Source organism: Dendronephthya gigantea, unplaced genomic scaffold, assembly GCF_004324835.1.
Source record: "Dendronephthya gigantea isolate DGI-Jeju-01 unplaced genomic scaffold, DenGig_1.0 000193F, whole genome shotgun sequence".
In the NCBI taxonomy this organism is placed as follows: Eukaryota; Metazoa; Cnidaria; class Anthozoa; order Malacalcyonacea; family Nephtheidae; genus Dendronephthya; species Dendronephthya gigantea.
This window is the reverse complement of record NW_021163203.1, coordinates 203,437-222,178: the sequence shown is the minus strand read 5'-3', so window position 1 is coordinate 222,178 and position 18,742 is coordinate 203,437. Positions and strand designations below refer to the sequence as shown.

The following is an 18,742-nucleotide window of genomic DNA, read 5'->3' as shown; positions in this document are numbered from 1 at the left end:
TTATGAATTTGTGCTCTAGTTTAAATTTAACACAACTAATTACTAGTCCAACCAGAGTTACGCCACAATCATCAACTCTAATTGATGTAATTATGACAACTAATACGACTATTGTTGCCGAAAGTGGAGTTATGGAGAATCATATAAGCGACCATTACTTGATCTACATTGTGTTAAAATTGAAACTATCAAAACCTCAACCAACTCTTGTTAATGCCAGAAGTTATAAACATTACGATCGAGGCAGATTTTTGGAAGATGTAGCGAAAGAGCAATGGGAGAATATTTCCCTGATTGATGATGTGGATGGACAATTGAATTATTTTAACTGTAATTTTCTCAGAGTGTTAGATGGACACGCTCCCGTTAAGACAATGAAGGTTAGATATCGCCAATCTCCGTTTGTGAATGACAAAATAAAAGAATTGATGAAAAAAAGGGATAGGTTGCACGGAATAGCACGTCAGACCAAACGTATCTGTGACTGGAACAGCTTTCGCGCTGCTCGTAACGAAGTAAAGGAAGTATTGCGAGAGGCCGAAAAAAGATATGTCCAAAATGAGATCTTTAAAAATAAAGAACCGAATGCGATGTGGAAGGTTATTAGAAGTTGCATTCCTCGTAAAGAACTATCCCATCCTGTATATACCAGAGATATGAAAGAGTTGGCTGATGAATTTAATATATTCTAAACATCAGTTGGTTTGAAAGCCGCAGAGCAGTCGAAGAAGATAGCCATTGCAAATGATCTTCCGTTAGTGCAACCTAACGCTGGACATGTATTGAACAACACTAGCGAGTTCTATTTCCGCCCTGTGTCATTTTGCGAAATACGTAAGATCATATATTCATTTCCATCAAATAAGGCACCGGGTATGGACAAAGTGTCGGTGTCTGTTATCAAGGACGCTTTGCCTGTAATCCTTCCTACCTTAACCGAGATTGTTAATCGATCATTATTAACCGCGGTGTTCCCATTAGCTTGGAAAAAGTCGGAGGTCATTCCAATTTTAAAGGAGGGGGATTATGAAATAGCAAATGATAACCGTCCCGTTTCCCTGCTTCCTGTGGCCTCTAAGATCTGCGAGCGGGTGGCGCTCAACCAATTGATGGAATATATGTCTCAGAAAGGGTGTCTCACCGAACATCAGAACGGAAATAAGAAGCTGCATTCAACAGAGACACTTAATATACTCGTTTCGGATATGATTCTTGAGGCTATAGACAGGAAAGAATTATCTGCTGTTGTATTATTAGACTTGTCCAAGGCCTTTGATAGTATTGAACATACATTGCTACTTAAGAAATTGCATGCGATGGGTGTGTCTAGGAAAGCTGTCGATTGGTTTAAAAGTTACCTCTCAGACAGATCTCAATCCGTGAGAATTGGTCATATTCTTTCAGAACCCCGTACGATGATAACACATGGTGTGCCTCAAGGATCAATACTTGGCCCTGCGTTGTTTAGCATTTATATTAACGACCTTCCAACTACTCCAGCTGTTTGTCCTTTGGAATCGTATGTGGATGATTCGAAAATTTATTTGTCATTCTTATACAAGGACATAAATGCTGCCAAGAGTCAGCTAACAGAGGATCTGAGGAGAGTTGCTGCTTGGTGTTGCTCAAATAGCTTACTTGTCAATCCTGAAAAGACTAAGCTTCTTTTGTTTGGTACACCACAAATGCTCAACCAAGTACAAGATTTTCGAGTGACTTTTCTTGGACAAGTACTACATCCGGTGTCTTCAGCTCGAGACTTAGGAGTGGAGTTCGACAAATGTTTGAGTTATGATGAGCACATTACGGAAGTGGTTTCAAAATGTACAAAGTCACTTTGTCAGATCAACCGAGTTAAACATATTCTGGACAGCCGCACAATGATGGTGACCATAAATGCTTTAGTTTTCAGTAAACTTTATTACTGCTCGTCTGTTTGGGCAAATACGTCCAAAAAAATATGCCAAATTACAGTCTGTGCAGAATTTTGCTGCACGAATTGTTAGTGGTGCGAGAAAGTACAATCATATCACACCCGTTCTACAACAACTGAATTGGCTACCTGTTTCTTACATGCTACAGTACAGAGATGCTGTTATGACATTTAGGTGTCTCAAAGGGTTGGCTCCACCATATCTTGCAAGAAGATTCACTTCTAGATCCCAGACGCACGACCGGGTCACTCGACAAATGGACGAGTTGGATATACCATTTTATCGGACAGCTGCGGGCCAGCGCTCGTTTCTATATAGATCTACCAAACTATGGAATGCTTTAGACAATAACATCAAGAATACTCTAAGTATTAAAGTTTTTAAAAAATTAGTTAGAGGGACGCTACTCAAAGTTTTTCAGAACTCATCTTAGCAATAAATAGTTTTAACTTTTCATATGTAAATATAGATTACTTAATTAGTTATTTTCATTCTTTGTGTAAATATTTCTGAAAAGCCATAATGGAGAAATGTATCATTTATATTATTATTATTATTATTATTATTATTATTATATTATTATTATTATTATTATTATATATTATTATTATTATTATATTATTATTATTATTATTATTATTATTATATTATTATTATTATTATTATTATTATTATATATTATATTATTATATATATTATTATTATATTATTATTATTATTTTATTATTATTATTATATTATTATTATTATTATATTATTATATATTATATATTATTATTATATTATTATTACATCGAGCAGTAGCGGCAGGTCGCATGCTGTACATGTCTTACGTTTAATCAAAATTTCTTACTTGAATTACAACCAAACATTTTATATTTTTGAGCTATTGATCATGATTCGTTCGGGAATCATTTGTTTGTTAATATCCTGTATAATCTGTTCATTTTGTGGAAAAGATTTTGTAAGTATTGGTCGACATCAATGGCGCTGTAGACAAAAGGTTCATGATGATACTCATTACGAAACAACGATACCTAATAGAATACCTGTGGAACCTATTATCAACTCGCCAGGCGTAGTAATTACTAAAAAGAGTGGTGTGAAATGCTGTTGTGGAAAAGTTTGTAAAGGTGCTCGAGGTCTTAAGATGCATCAACGTAGTTGTAGAGTCATCCATGGCCTAAACGACGAACTAATTGCAAATCTTAAAGACCAAGAAGAGGGTACTGACATCCAGTTGGAAAATACAAACGATGTTCGAGACGACCCTGAAGTTATAAACGAGAATGGCGATGAGTATCCAACATTAAAAAAGGGTATCAATCTACCTAAAACTGATTCAGAATGGCTAACGGCAAACGAACATTTCAAATTATCTTTAATCTTGAATCAACCAATCAGAACTCTCGATTTGAATACATCAATAACCGCATTAAATGAAACTATTTATAAATATTTCGCCGAAAATTTTGGCTATGTGGATAGCCTACCTCAGGATTCAACTAAAGATAAGTATAAAAATCATAACGTGAAGGACCTAAAGAAATGTTTGAAATCCCTAAAATCATCGGCAAATTCTGACCCTGTAGAAATAAAATACGTGTCTCGGCTTCTTCGAAACAAATTGAAAAATAATCGGAATAATGAATATAATAGTAATATCGACGAATCGTTCAACCACGATAAATTCATGGAGCGAGCGTAATCTTTGGGGATACGTGAAGAAAGTCCTTAACCAAACCAGTTTAGTTCTCCCAGACTTTGATATGTCACAATGCATCTCGTATTTCAAAACAACCTTAGCTAAAGTCAACCAAAATAAAATATTTCAAATACCCAGCTGGATTCCAATCTTACCTAATCCAAATGTTGAATTTGACCTCGACCCCCCAACGTATCAACAAATCACAAATATCATTCGAAAGATGAAAACATCCGGCTCCCCGTGTCCTCTTGACCAGCTTTCAATCATTTGTTTCAAACGATGCCCTTACTTGAGGACATATTTGACAAATTTAATTCAATCCGTGTGGCTCTCTGGAACTATTCCTGAAGTGTGGAAGAAAGCCTGCACAATATTAATCCATAAGAAAAATGACGCTAAATCTCCAGCAAATTTCCGTCCAATAACACTACAGTCAGTACCGCTAAAAGTATTCACTTCATGCCTTCGAAACGCGATGTTCTCATTCCTATTAGCAAACAATTTTATTGAACACAATATTCAGAAAGGATTTACACCACATATATCGGGAACTTTTGAACATACTGCTCAAATGGCGTATATAAACCAAGCAAGAAGCAAACAACGATCAATTGTGATAACCCTTCTTGACCTTAAGAATGCTTTTGGTGAAGTAAATCATAATCTAATCGAATCCGTACTTGGCTATCATCACATACCCGCTCATATCAAAACACTGATTAAAAGCTTATATACCAATTTTAAAACATCAATTATCACATCCAATTTCAACACCCCTTTCATTTATGTTGGTCGTGGAGTTTTGCAAGGAGATTGCCTTAGTCCTTTATTATTCAACCTTTGTTTTAACACTTTCGTTCAACACATAAAGTCAGACAAGTATCGTCAATTCGGTTTTTCCTATAAACTTTTAAGCCCAGTTCATTGGTTCCAATTCGCAGACGACGCCGCCGTAATTACAACTCAAGAGGCTGAAAATCAACACCTCCTAAACCGTTTCGCAATTTGGTGTCAATGGTCTGACATGATTGTCCGCGTTGACAAATGCAGCACATTTGGAATAAAAAAAATCCTCACTAAATCTGTCCAATATCTACCAAAGTTAATTATCAATAACAGTCTTATACCAACTATTGAACTCGGAAAATCTTTTTGCTATTTAGGAAGATACTTCGACTTCGAAATGTCTAATAGTGAACATAAATTGGAACTCATATCTATTCTAACAAATCTAATGTCGGATATCGACCTGAAGCCATTGCATCCCAAAAACAAAGTTATCCTTTACATCCGGTATGTTTTATCCAAACTTTCTTGGCATTTAACGATTGCTAACCTCTCTAAGACTTGGATTACAGAAAACCTTGATCCTATCGTCAATGACCACATCCGTAAGTGGCTCGAAGTGCCCATCTCAGGAACATTGAGCAACGTGTATCTTACCCGTAATAAATTTGGCCTTAACATTATCACACCTTCAACGAAATTTGTCCAATGTCAGTCAACAATTCGTAATGCCTTAAAGTTGTCTCCAAATGAGTCTATATCACATATGTGGAAATCTACTAATAACCATACTAATCTGCAATACGATCAATACAACTCTACAAAGGAAGTCCTTAAAGCGTTTCATAAAGTGCAAGAAGATAAACTTAAGAATAAATCCTGTCAAGGATCATTCTTTTCCAGTATTTCAAAGTTCTCGTTATCTCAAGTAAATACCATCTGGTCAACTTGCCAATCAAAACTGCCCAAAAACATTTTTAATTTCACCATCCGCTACATAAATAACTCTTTACCGACCCGCAAGAACCTCGCGAAATGGGGAATATCGTCATCTTCTGATTGTTCTTTTTGCCTCCATCCGGAGACCTTGCTTCATGTAGTCGCTGGCTGCAACTCATACCTGGATCGATTCACGTGGAGACACGACTCGATTCTAAATTTCATTGCCAATAATCTGCCATCAGATCATTTTCAAGATATATTTGCCGATATACCCGGATTTTCTAACCCCTCAATAATAACTGGTGACAAGTATCGTCCTGATTTGCTCATTACAACAGAGGCCAAGCAGCTATATATACTAAACTAACCGTCGGATATGAAACTAACCTCAGAAATAACATAAGTCGCAAACACGCAAAATATAAAGAACTTATTAAAGAGCAAGAGAAGCACTTCAAATCTGTTAAATTTATTAATCTATCAATCAGTGCTCTTGGTGTTTTGACAAAGAATCGTCCTCTTTCATAGACATGCTCGAAGATATAAATGTAAATAAACAACATATTAAATACTTAATTCGAAAGATTATAAATGTAGCCATACGATCAACTTATTATATTTTCTGTGTTAGAAACAAAGAATGGTCTAGTCCTGATTTGATGAAAATCTGAATTGTAAAATATATTGTGTAATGTGAAATCTAGTTTAGCCCTTTGTAAAATATGTAACCTCAAGTAGCCAATTGTAAGTTACCTTTTAAGCGAGATTTGCAATTGTATTTCTTAAAAAATTGAATAAAAGTTTTCATTATTATTATTATTATTATTATTATTATTATTATTATTATTATTATTATTATTATTATTATTATTTTATTATTATTATTATTATTATTATTATTATTATTATTATTATTATTATTATTATTATTATTATTATTATTATTATTATTATTATTATTATTATTATTATTATTATTATTAAATATCTTGCATGTCTGCCCGACTGGCTGTTGCTGTCATAGCAAGGACAGGAACATCAGGAAACAAAGCACATAGTGCACCTAACTTGCCATAATCTTTTCTGAAGTCACTTCCCCTATAAAACAATATTTAAACAAAATGTGAGTGATGATAGAGATGAATATTTTTTAATTAAGTTGCTTTTACTGGTTTTGTTAATGTTTTGAAAAACAGTGGCAATATTTTAACTGGTTGTAGTCATTATCATTGACTATCAAAATAGCTGATTGAATTTATACAAGAAGTTGCTAAATCCCAAAAACTTTGTGATGATGTGTGAGGGTGAATATATTCATTATTTATACAATTATAATACAAATTAAATTCAATACTTACCAGTCTAGTATACAATGCGCTTCGTGAATGACAATCGCAACCACATTATCAGTGTATTTTTCGCTCATCAATGAATCACGTCCGTGTTTACATGAGATAAATGACTCTCGATGAGCGAAAACAATGTGGTAATAACCATCACGAAACTTTTGCTCTTCGCAAAGCCAGAAATCAATGTTCACATCATCTTCTTCGATTTTGGTTTCATCCTGTGTAGTCTTCACAGGTTTGATATTTACAACCGATGCTCGAATACCGCTCAAGCCAAGACGAGATATTTGATCACTCATTAATGAATTTAGTGGAGACACAACAATGACGATAGAATCAACTGATGCCGTACAAATACCCTTCGATCTCCATAAAAGAAGCAAATCGCCACGTAACTTGAACCTTGCGAGCAACAACATCGGCAGGAGATGACCTGTTGGCAAAACGCACATTACATCAATTTTAAGATACATGTTCTCAAGGCAGAGAACCTGTTTCGGCTTCAAAATAGTTTCTTGGTACAAACTATTTAGAACCGCAAATTCTAAGCAAGACAAAAACGCAATATAATCCAACATGGCGAAACCTGGAATAAAGAGTGGTGAAAGTGGAAACATGTAATATGATATTTTCCCTGTACCCCCTCAGGCAAAATGTGAAGTCATCAGCTTCAACCAAGGTCTTCGTCGCGTAGTTCCGCGCCCCGTGAACACAGAAGACCCTGGGTACGAGGTTGGAGAGATGTTCGATACGAAAGCGAAGGTTGTTGCTAATAACGGTGGCCTGCAAAGGTTGAGAGTTTCCTGCCTGAAGAAAATTTTTGTACTCTGTGGCAAATTTTTCCTTTTCCGCTATTTGAGATTCCTCTCGCTGGTTGCGTTGTTTGTATGTCTCCTCTAACCTAGCTTCGAGATTATCATAAAGCAGAAGAAAGCTGTCTCTCATCCCAAAAGGAATTCGACAACTCTTCATTCCACTTTGCGATTATATGGAAACGAGTATATAGATAAATGCAAAGGAATCAGTTGCATGAAAATTTCGAAGAAAATAATTTCTATTGCAATAAAAGCCTTTATCATTAGAATTACAGACGATTACAAATGCATTTTAGAAGAATTGCATTTGAAAATACCAAAATGGACAGCGGCGGCTAGGAAAACAACCCTTTCATAAGAGTGGAATTTACAAATTGGATATGCACTCGGAATAGCTTAACGCCTCTTGGAATAATGAAAAATATAGCTAAAAACCTTTATTACATCAAGAAAACACTTTAAAGAATATTATAATAGCTATTCCACTGAAAAAAAATTTTAAAAAATTGAAAAAACGGAAAATGTTATGGAAACATAAAAGGACAGAAAAGTGCTTGAAAACAAGAAGTAAAAAAAGCTTGAAAACAAGCAAATTTCATGCAAATACAAGGATAATAATGTCAAAATCGGAAACTAGACTTTCAAATGAACCCGAAATGTAGTTTTCCCAAAGAAATTTCAGTGAAAAATGTCCTAAATATTGCGAATTGCACATGAACTAAAAACAACAAAATTGTGCTCGAAAACACGAAGTAAAAAAAGCTTAAAAGCAAGCTAATTTCACGCAAATACAAGGAAAATAATGTCAAAAACGGAAAGTAGAGCTTTAAATGTACCTGAAACGTTGTTTTCCCACTAGAATTTTGTCAAAAAAATGTCCAAAATATAGCAGATTACACACAACGACAAAAATTTCTCCAGCAAAAACACCCAATTTTTTTTTAAAACTGCGCATGCAGGCCTACTTAATTCCATCGCTCAGGAGTTTACTAAATTGCATCCCTCAAGAGTATAATATAACTAGAAATACATTGCATGCAAAGTCCCCTCGCCTGACGCAATAAACTTTAAACAATAAACAATATTTAAAGCTATAAACAATATTTCCATCACTGAAATTCTATGATACTCGTTTCTGCTAAATGATCGAAGTCGTAAAGTAAAATCCTATATCTTGGTAGAATTATAAAGTCGACTCTCGAGCTATCAAATTCGACTATAATATAATCATAATTGTGCTACGAATAGTTTTAAATACTACAATTCTTAGCGAAATTTCAATTACTTTTTAAACAAATTCACCTTTAAAAATAAATACTTTTCAAATCCAAATCATTTCAACGATATATTGACGAATAAATTCAAAGAGGGGTCATACATTTGTTGATAAATCCACATATTAAACTTACAAAACAATAGTTTACTTTATTTAATACCTTACAAAACAATAGTTTACCGAAATCTACCCATTTACCTGTTCAAAAACACTTTAAAAATGCTTCAAAATCGTAGATATTTCACCATCCATTAGAATTAAAATTTTTCTATCCAAAGGTATCTTTTACATTATATTTTAATCAATTTTACGAGTCAATTTTTCGTATATTTTTAAGACCATCCAAATGAAAAATATTATTTAAAAAAGGTTTATAATTCAAAATATCAGTTATGCTGACGTGACCCAAATTTTAATTTAGCCAATCGCACGTTTGTAAACGTTTGCTAGTTACCAGTTTTAACTCGTCTTATACTCACGCATGCGCATAACTTACAAAAACGCCCAACGTCCATGACATAATGGCGGACAATTTTCATTTCGCATTTGCATTCCCAGGCGTAATTAAAATCTCCGGGCGGAATTACTACCCTCGCCCGGTGCTTTGCACCGGCTCGGGGACAAATCATAGCATATCAGGCACAATAGTCGACATAAAGAGATGAAATTTCGCACAGTACCAATTTAGACAAACAGCTCCAATAAAAAAGAACATATTGCGTATGAAAGCACAGGACACCCAAGAAAGGGAAATTAATTTTTAAAATTCATTTTTTTACAGTGCTGAATCTTAATAATAGCCTTTTTTGTGCAGTAAGAATATTTTTTAATTTTCACTTGAGAGCCCATGCGCAACTTCCAAAATTCCATCGCTCAGGAGTAGAATCTAACAGAAGTAGCACAAATTATGTCAAAGGAACTACATTCTATGTGATACAAGACTAAAAATTCAACAGTCATAAAGTAAAATTGGTTTCTTTTTACATAATATGCCTTATATTGCGCATAGAAACACAGGGCGCCCAAATACATGCCCATGAGATAGATCAAAATACAACATCTTTGACATAAGGGAGGTACAGGTAGCAACGTCAGACCCAATCTCCCATAGAGGCATTTCTCTTTATGCTATCTATTACCAAGAAACTTAGCAAACAAGTTAACTTTCCACACATAACTACCCATCCAAAGTTTCAAGACAATTCGTTAAAAGCAACTGGGTGAACTAAAAAAGTTGTTTAATTTGATTGCGCAATAATGGTTCTTAACAAATTTCAATGTTCAAACCACTATATCTCCTAAGGTATTAACCGCGCGAGCAAACAGTTTTCAGAATCTGAAACAGCGTTAAACGTTGTATAAGATACGACTAAAAAACAGAGCAATATGCGAAACACTGTGTCCGGAAATTTACATTGAAATATCTAACACGGATTAGAATCTGCATGAAATAGCGACACTAAAACCGCTATATTTCAGAAAATACTCGTACCCCCCTGATTTTTTTTCAGATTCTGAAAGAGCATAAAAAGTTGTATAAGATAGGCCAAAAAAATCTGCACATCAAAATTGATAAAAAAGTTATAATATATATACATTAATGAGCATACTGGTCAAAGGTATATTAGTGCAAAACGTGCTTTACTGTAAATGTTAATTAAGTAAACCTTGGAGTGAATTAACCGAAGGTCTTGTGGTAATAACTGGCTTGTGGCAGCCAAGCGCTCATAGCAACGTTGCTTTTTGATTCTTCAATGTCGGCTCTTCCTATCATTGCGAAGCAGAATTCGCCAAGCGTTGGATTGTTCACCCGCCACTAAGGAACATGAGCTGGGTTTAGACCGTTGTGAGACAGGTTAGTTTTACCCTACTGTTGAATGGTTGTTGCAATAGTAATTCTGCTCAGTATGAGAGGAACCGCAGACACAATTGGCTCATGCACTTGCCTGAAAAGACAATGGTGCGAAGCTACCATCTGTTGGATTATGATTGAACGCCTCTAAATCAGAATCCGTGCTAGAACGCAACGATTCCTTTTCTCTGGACGACTTAAGCAAACACAAATAGAGACGCAATCCTTCGCGCCTCCTGCGTCACAACGTGCCCACAGAGCGGACCATGCTCCAAAGCACTACAACAATCAAAATCTAAATTTTCCAGAGCTAAATCATTTGCAGATGACTTAAATAAAGAACGGGGTATTGTAAGCAGAGGAGTAGCCTTGTTGCTACGATCTGCTGAGATTAAGCTCTTGTTCTACGATTTGTTTCTTTTTTTTTCCAACAATCGAACATTCTCAGCGAAGTCAAAGACGCGCTGCGTTCTCCGAAGTTTTGCTTTGAAGAGGCGCAAATGTTGTGCAGAATGTCCATTGGACAAGGTGAACACACAGAGCAAAAGCGCGAGTTTGGCCGTTCCGTTGGTTGTTGCCCAACCAACCGATCGGTCGTCTTGGCACGCACCATTCCCAGTGCAAACCTGCGGTTGCCCGCCCGTTTTGCGTTTTTGGACGAAAGAGCACGTTTAAAGACGTGGCAAAGAAACACACAGAATAAAGGTGCCCTGCCTAAAACCAACCTAACGCTCTGGAGGGCGTTCGTTCGCAAGGGTAGTTAACTGGTCGATCCTGCCAGTATCATATGCTTGTCTCAAAGATTAAGCCATGCATCTAAGTATAAGCACTTGTACTGTGAAACTGCGAATGGCTCATTAAATCAGTTATCATTTGATTGTACTCTTTTGCTACTGATAACCGTAGTAATTCTAGAGCTAATACATGCGAAAAGTCCGGACTCTCGCGGATAGCATGTATTTATTAGATTAAAAACCAATGCGGCTTTGCGGCCGCTAACCCACTTGGTGATTCATAATAACTGTTCGAATCGCATGGCCTTCTCTGTTTTTGCCGGCGATCTTTCATTCAAATTTCTGCCCTATCAACTGTCCATGGTGAGGTAGTGGCTTACCATGGTTGCATTGGGTGACAGAGAATTAGGGTTCAATTCCGGAGAGAGAGCCTGAGAAACAACTACCACATCCAAGGAAGGCAGCAGCCGCGCAAATTACCCAATCCTGACGTGGGGAGGTAGTGACAAAAAATAACAATACAGGGCTTTTTTGTAGTCTTGTAATTGAAATGAGTACAATTTAAATCTCTTAACGAGGACCAATTGCAGCCGCGGTAATTCCAGCTCCAATTGCCTATTGTAAAGTTGTTGCAGTTAAATAGCTCGTAGTGTGATTTCGGGCTTGGCGAGTTTTGTCCACTGACTTCAGTGAGGACTAATTTCGCCAGCCTTCCTCTCGCAGACTTCGCGTGCTCCTAACTGAGTGTGTGTTGGATATGTGACGTTTACTTTGAAAAAATTAAAGTGTTCAAAGCAGGCTTGTGCTTGGATACATAAACATGGAATAGTGGAATAGGACTTTGGTTCTGTTTTCCGTTGGTTTCTGGAACCAAAGTAATTATTAATTGGGACAGTTGGGGGCATTCATATTTCGTTGTCAGAGGTGAAATTCTTGGATTTACGAAAGACGAACTAATGTGAAAGCATTTGCAGGAATGTTTTCATTAATCAAGAACGAAAGTTAGAGGATCGAAGACAATCAGATACCGTCCTAGTTCTAACCATAAACGATGCCGACTAGGGATCAGCGAGTGTTATTTGATGACCTCTTTGGCACCTTATGGGAAACCAAAGTTTTTGGGTTCCGGGGGAAGTATGGTTGCAAAGCTGAAACTTAAAGGAATTGACGGAAGGGCACCACCAGGAGTGGAGCCTGCGGCTTAGTTTGACTCAACACGGGAAAACTCACCAGGTCCAGACATAGTAAGGATTAACAGATTGAGAGCTCTTTCTTGATTCTATGGGTGGTGGTGCATGGCCGTTTTTAGTTGGTGGAGTGATTTGTCTGGTTAATTCCGTTAATAAACGAGACCTTGCCTTGCTAAATAGTCAGACGATTCGCGAATCGCTCTCGACTTCTTAGAGGGACTGTTGCGTGTTTAACCAAAGTCAGGAAGGCAAGAACAGGTCTGTGATGCCCTTAGATGTCCTGGGCCGCACGCGCGCTACACTGACGATGGCAACAAGTCGCTCCTCCACCGAAAGGTGTGGGTAATCTTGTGAATCATCGTCGTGCTGGGGATAGATGATTGTAATTCTTGATCTTGAACGAGGAATTCCTAGTAAGCACGAGTCATCAGCTCGCGTTGATTACGTCTCTGCCCTTTGTACACTCCGCCCGTCGCTACTACTGATTGAATGGTTTAGTGCCTCCGGATTGGCACTGTGAGATGGGCTTAGACCCATCTGACGGACGGTCCAAAAAGTTGGTCAAACTTGATCATTTAGAGGAAGTAAAAGTCGTCACAAGGTTTCCGTAGGTGAACCTGCGGAAGGATCATCAACGTTTCGATCCGCAATTGAACGCGCTGTGAACTTACAAACCACGAGGGAGGTGAGCGCTCGTTCACTCTTCAATGTTCGGTGGATGGACACATCGATCTCGAAACAGGATGAGTGCTTCATTTCGCCTTCATTTTATACAAAATATACAACTTTTAACAGTGGATCTCTTGGCTTGTGCATCGATGAAGAATGCAGCCGGCTGCGATACGTAGTGTGAATTGCAGAATTCAGTGAATCATCGAATCTTTGAACGCAAATGGTGAATCATTGAATCTTTGAACGCAAATCTTTGAACGCTTGCGATGTGCTGAGACCGATAGCGAACAAGTACCGTGAGGGAGAGACGAAAAGGACTTTGAAAAGAGAGTTAAAAAGTATGTGAAACCGTTGAAACGGAAGCGAATTGAGTTAGCAATTCGCCCCTGCAAATTGAGTTAGCAATTCAGTCGCTCACGCATCACGACGGTCGCGGTCTCGATCCCGCATGGACGAGGCGCGCTTGGACACGGTGCACAGACGACGCACTTCTGGCGAGCGAGCGTCAACGTTGGTTGTCAATGGGCGATAAGGTCGGGTAAACGGCGGGAGTAACTATGACTGTCCTATGGTAGCTAAATGCCTCGTCATCTAATTAGTGATGCGCATGAATGGAATTAACGAGATTCATACTGTCCTAATCTACTATCTAGCGAAACCACAGCCAAGGGAACAAGCTTGGCAGCAACAGCGGGGAACGAAGACCCTGTTTAGCTTGACTCTAGTCTGACTCTGTGAAAAAACATGGGAGGTGTAGAATAAGTGGGAGGAGCAATCCGCTGGTGAAATACCACTACTCTTATCATTTTTTACTTATTCGGTGAAGCGGAGCTGGACCTCAATGTCCACTTTTTAGCATTAAGATCGCTCTTCGGCCGGTCGATCCGAGCCAAAGAGGCTTAAGCTAGGGGTGTCATCTTCATATAATTAATTCACCTATTGAGCCGATAAGCTCTTGATGTCGAGAAACTAGTATTGTTTCGAAATATCAAAAACCCGTGTTGGCCATGTAGCTCAGTTAATAGAGCATCGGTCTAGTATACAGAAGGCCGCGGGTTCGAATCCTGCCGTGGTCAAGTAGAGTTTTCTGCTTGCTATGGCAGGCAGCCACTCGGTGTCATATCCTACTAAAAATCAGGTCCACTGTTTTTAGAAAAGACAAATGAGTATTTTTTTGCACCTGCATCGAGACAGCACAGCATATGTCTCTTCATGCATAGTTGTTGTTATAAGTCTATACTGAATTCTTCAAATTTTCTTTTTTTAGGCATATCAATCGTGTAAATAGTGAGTACTTGAAAACCAATATCACAAACAAGCTTATTAGTGATTTTGTCAAAAAATGTCGGGTTTTTTCCTAACAACATAAATTGTTCATTGTTAACCTAAAAAGGCGATTCATCAATTTTATTAAATGTGCAATCATGCACCAAAAGGGAACTTCTTCACACAACATAACACAAAGATTAACAAGATTAACATGTCAATCCAATTACCAGTACTTAATATCTCCATCTTTGTGTATTATCTATTTTTATGCTACCCTTAACACAACATTTAAAATATAAATCATATGCCGTCCAAAAGGATGTTTGTTTAAGATGGCTCCCTACAATTTTTTAAAATATTGAAAACTTGTGGTTTTGATTTAAAATGTTAGCACGAGATTTTTTGTTAACGAAAAGAAATTTTTTCAGATATATTAACCAACATTCTAACGGACAGAAATTGCCCATAAGCATGATGTCATTACCGTTGTTATGGTAACAATGACGATTCAATATGGCCAACATTTTACCTATTCACGCATTTTCCTCGAAAACAAGTTCACTGACCCCAATTTTTTTATTTTATAAAAAGTTTTTTATTTTATAAAAAGAAAATTTGAACCAGTTAGAAAAAATCCATAGAGCGAAAATAATTAAAAATTAAAAAACGTGATTTTTTGTCTGTAACACTGTCCAATGTATCACTACTTGGTACATAGCTGCGCCTAGCTTTGTAGCTTTGTTGAAAAAATTTTGTGTTTTGTCATCGGCACCAATGATTGCTTTCAGCATCAATTTCACATCATTGGGTGTGGCAGATCCTGCGTCTTCGCATTTATTGTCCAGCTTCTTCAGAACGTGGATCAGGTCAGACATTTGGCTTTGGAGATCTGTAAATCTTTCACCATTTACGAGTTCTGATTTGGTTTCTGAGCGAATTTGAAGGTTGGACCACACTGTTTGAGCAAATTCACTGACGCCGATTTTTGGTCTCACTAGCCACTCACAATTGACCGGTTTGACCTTGCTGAGAATTTATTCTGTGGGCGCATCAGACACAGGTCCATACAGCCTCAGAAAGGAGAAAGGAAAATGATTAAAAAACCCAACTGCTGACATTTTCTCTGGCGTCTTTGTTTTTTTCTTGTACATCTGAAATAAATTGATTGAAAATTTTAATTAATGTATATTGTACGTGTGGTCAGTTTTTCTACAATAGTTGACCTATCCTTATTACTGGAACAAAAAATTTGGTTTCTAGTTTGTTTAAAAAGAAGATATCATTTAAACGTCTCACTCTCGAGAGTGCAACATATGCTGTGCCAGGAGGTATGTTGTCAATATCAAACCATAACACCACATTAGCCAATGTTTGCCCCTGTGCCTTGCACATGGTGGTAGTATATGCAAGGCAGAAAGGGTAAACAGTTTTTGATGCTTCATGAATTCTGGTTGTTACTGGATATATAGCAACTATTTTGCCAGTGGCTAGCTTTGAGAATATTGTTGCATTCTGAACTGTGTGAACTGTTGCTAATTGCCTGTTCACCACGCCATTAAGTTTGTAACGGTTTTGTGAAATGACAACACGCATGCCGGAATATATTGGCATTGGCGGAAGGTCACAATCTAGTTGAACGATTGCTAGTTCATTACTATTTTTAAATATTGTGTTTGCTATTAATTCATTTACTCTATTAGCTGCCTGTCTTTTAAAGGTAAGAATAGTTGTGTTGTGAGATAAATTGCAAGCATGAACAATGTCATTGTCTCCTTGGCTGATTACACGACCATTTTGTATCTCATTAAGTAATTCTTGACTTGGAACCCATTTCCTTATAGTGTTAAGAAATGATAGGTACTGGTCGTCTCCAACTCGATGTTGACCTTGCAGGTCATAGCGATAGCAATTTCTTAGCAGGTTGTCATTGTCGAATGGTCCACTCAGTTGCATAATTCTACCTTTCTCTCGAGTGAAAGGTTGCTGTTGCCCCGCATCACCAGAAAGTAACAACACGGGGCGAAACAAAAGAACATGGAATGTCTTAAGAATGTGATTAAAAATAACATCAGGTCTCATTGATATTTCATCTATTAATATTAAGTCATACTTCAACAATTCCCAGTTAATTTTTGGAGACACATCGGAATCAACTTGAAAATGGGAAGAAGCATGCACTGTGTCACAAACGACGTGTTCTGGCGCATTAACCCTGAAGACTGATGCCAGAAAACCAGTTGGAGCTGCTATGAGTATTAGGGCATATTGGCAACTTACACAATGGACAATTGATCTAATAGTATGTGATTTTCCACATCCGGGTTTACCAGTGAGAATAGGTTTGTTCCACACATTTGCTGTTGGCTCACCCTGGTTAATGTTTCCAAATTCTAGTAACTGTTGCTCACAATCTAAATTAGATTCTGAGTCAGAGGAAGAAACAGGTTCACTGTTACTGGAAGCGACAAATGACGATTATTTTCTTGCACATTCATCGAGAGATCTCAGCACATGTCTCTGCATGCATAGTTGCTGTGGGTCTAAAATGAATTCCTCAGGTTTTCCCTCATTAGGCATATCAATGGTCTCAATGGTAAGTACTTGCATTTGCTACAGAAAAAGCATGTCTTCTAACGTACTATTATAAGCTAATGCAGTTGGAATGAACGCTTCACAATTTCCTTGGTCGTGTAAAAATGAACTAATTGCATCCTTGTTTTGCCAAAAAGCGCCACCATGTTGGACAGCTGCTGCATACCACTGTAGTTTTAAAGGTATATTGTCATGATTTGGGTGCCTTAGTTGGGAAGTTCGCATGTGTGCAAGATGCAATATAAGATATTGGAAAAAATAATCTTTTTTGAAGAAAGACACCAATTTCAAACCTACTAACATTGTCCCACCTTTATAAAGCTTAGGAACTGCTTTTTGAGTGTCAAGCATACGCAACCAGTCCAACAAGGTGTAATTGGACAACATAGACAGACGGTTTCTATACTTCTCCGCTGTCTTTTGGTCAGCTGCACTCTCAGGAAGAGGGACAGTGTAGCATTTTGTTCTGCTAGAGGACCATGCAATTTTGGTTGATGAAAGTGCTAACCACATCTCAGGTTCAGCTGGTTTCATGTCCATTACATATCTAATTGCTGCCTGCCCACCAGAGATATTGTAGGCATAAAGAGCATCTGTGCCAATGCCATCTTGCCACTTTGTGACATAAGACGACACATAGCTCAACAACATTGCTCTCCCATCAGTGGTTTGAAAATCCATTGAACACTGCAATGCTGGCAGTAATGTAGCTATATAAGCAGGTTAAGAGCATATGCTTCAGCTAGGTGTTTTAGGTGCAATAGCTGTTTGCCATCCTTTTGTTCAACAAAAGAATTTTCAGTTTGAAATTGCAAGGACGAAGATGGTTTATCAGATGGCTGATACTTAGTTGCTAGATACGATAACTCAGGCTGATCATTAGGGATATCTGCTCGAATATGTTGAAATTCTGTTTTTGAAATGTCTTCTAACAAAACTAATAAATGCAAGTGGACAGTACCCCGTTTTTGAAACTCAAATCTGTAGAAATATGTTCTTACCTTTTTTTTCGACCTGATGCGATTATAATTGAATGGATGATTTGACCACTTTTGGCTATTGCTGCCACACAAGTAATCTCTAACTATCTGAGCGAAGATGTGGACGATGTGAGCAGTTTCATATCCTGCAAGATGAGTAGGACCTTTGCCTGTTTTTAATCTAACATCTTCGATCCATGTTGAAAATGGAAAAGACCATTCATATGGGCTAAGTGTAATGAAAACATCAGGTAACTCAAACTGGTCGACAGCATCTAACAAAAATCGATGTTGCCACTGCCAAAAGGTGGCCGAAAAAAACTTTGTCTCAAGTGCACGAGCAGGTGAACAGTTTAAACGCCTGGCAGTATTTATAGCGCCACTAACAATCTTATACATCCAGCGATCATACTGAAATTGTAGTAAGTCAAAATGTAAAGCATAATCAAGAATTTTTATACTTTTTCCTTCCTGTAAATATGTTTCCCCTAATTGTACAAAGTGATTGTATTGCGACTGTTCCAAATTGATTAGCCATTCGTAAGCATTACGGCAACGTAACTGCTGACTTTCATCATTTAAATTAGCAATCTTATCTTGCACGGACAATTCAGAAATTCTTAAGATAATATGCGAGTTTTAA

At 37.3% G+C, this 18,742-nt stretch overlaps 1 protein-coding gene and 1 non-coding gene across 2 annotated transcripts; one reads left to right on the top strand and one right to left on the bottom strand.

Annotated features, from left to right (window-relative positions):
• Positions 1–6,350: 6,350 nt before the first annotated feature.
• Positions 6,351–7,192, bottom strand: LOC114538980 (ATP-dependent DNA helicase RecQ-like). Its single transcript, XM_028559821.1, has 2 exons — positions 6,729–7,192; positions 6,351–6,468 (listed from the first exon to the last, which is right to left on the bottom strand). The coding sequence occupies exons 1-2, from the start codon at positions 7,190–7,192 to the stop codon at positions 6,351–6,353; spliced, it is 582 nt and encodes a 193-aa protein (XP_028415622.1).
• A 6,177-nt stretch (positions 7,193–13,369) lies between these two features.
• On the top strand, positions 13,370–13,521 carry LOC114538988. The gene has a single exon (XR_003688838.1). It is a non-coding gene; the product is annotated as a 5.8S ribosomal RNA (ribosomal RNA).
• Positions 13,522–18,742: the final 5,221 nt, after the last annotated feature.

Coding starts and splice junctions, on each gene's coding strand:
- LOC114538980 (XM_028559821.1), bottom strand. CDS start 7,192: ATGTATCTTAAAATTGATGTAATGTGCGTTTTGCCAACAGGTCATCTC. Junction 6,469..6,728: donor GCGCATTGTATACTAGACTG/GTAAGTATTGAA, acceptor ATTGTTTTATAG/GGGAAGTGACTTCAGAAAAG.